The 460-nt window shown below is 58.9% G+C and overlaps 1 protein-coding gene across 1 annotated transcript in view; it reads right to left on the bottom strand.

The window, feature by feature from the left end:
* Positions 1-460, bottom strand: part of LOC119594194 (lisH domain-containing protein ARMC9-like) — a gene marked incomplete in the record, with an annotated part of 29,121 nt that overhangs the window by 19,574 nt on the left and 9,087 nt on the right. Inside the window, 1 exon segment of the mRNA XM_037943263.1 lies at positions 32-246. Coding sequence (XP_037799191.1) covers positions 32-246 — 215 coding nt within the window.

The raw sequence follows: 460 nt of genomic DNA, 5'->3' as shown, positions 1-460 counted from the left end.
CTGGTTTACGTGCACCTCATTTCCCCCCTACCTGCAGAGGTAGCTCCTGCCGGCGCCGAAGGCAGTGAGGGCGTTGATGAATCTGGCAGTCGTCTGGGCAAGGAGGTTGTGGTGGTGCGGGTGGGTGAGGGCGGCCGCCAGACGACTCCACGACCTGCACGCCCCTCGCACGCCCAGCACGTCGCCTCTCGCGTAGGCCGTGACGACCGCCTGCCGCACGCTGCCTGTGCTCACGCGGGTGATGCGCTGCGGGGAGGGGACGGTGGGGGAGGGAAGAGAGCAAACGACCAACGAGCGCGTAGAATCACAGCTTTATGAACGCGATAATTGCAGAATGCACACGGACACGGAAACTGACTTGTAATGCACACTTACACTCCTCTAAACACATGCAAACAAACACAAACTCACATTCAACATATGTTATACACCCCCCCTCCTCAAATGCATTTATCCACCC

Source organism: Penaeus monodon, chromosome 33 (assembly GCF_015228065.2).
Source record: "Penaeus monodon isolate SGIC_2016 chromosome 33, NSTDA_Pmon_1, whole genome shotgun sequence".
NCBI classification, from domain to species: Eukaryota; Metazoa; Arthropoda; class Malacostraca; order Decapoda; family Penaeidae; genus Penaeus; species Penaeus monodon.
This window is presented reverse-complemented; position numbering and strand designations above follow the sequence as displayed.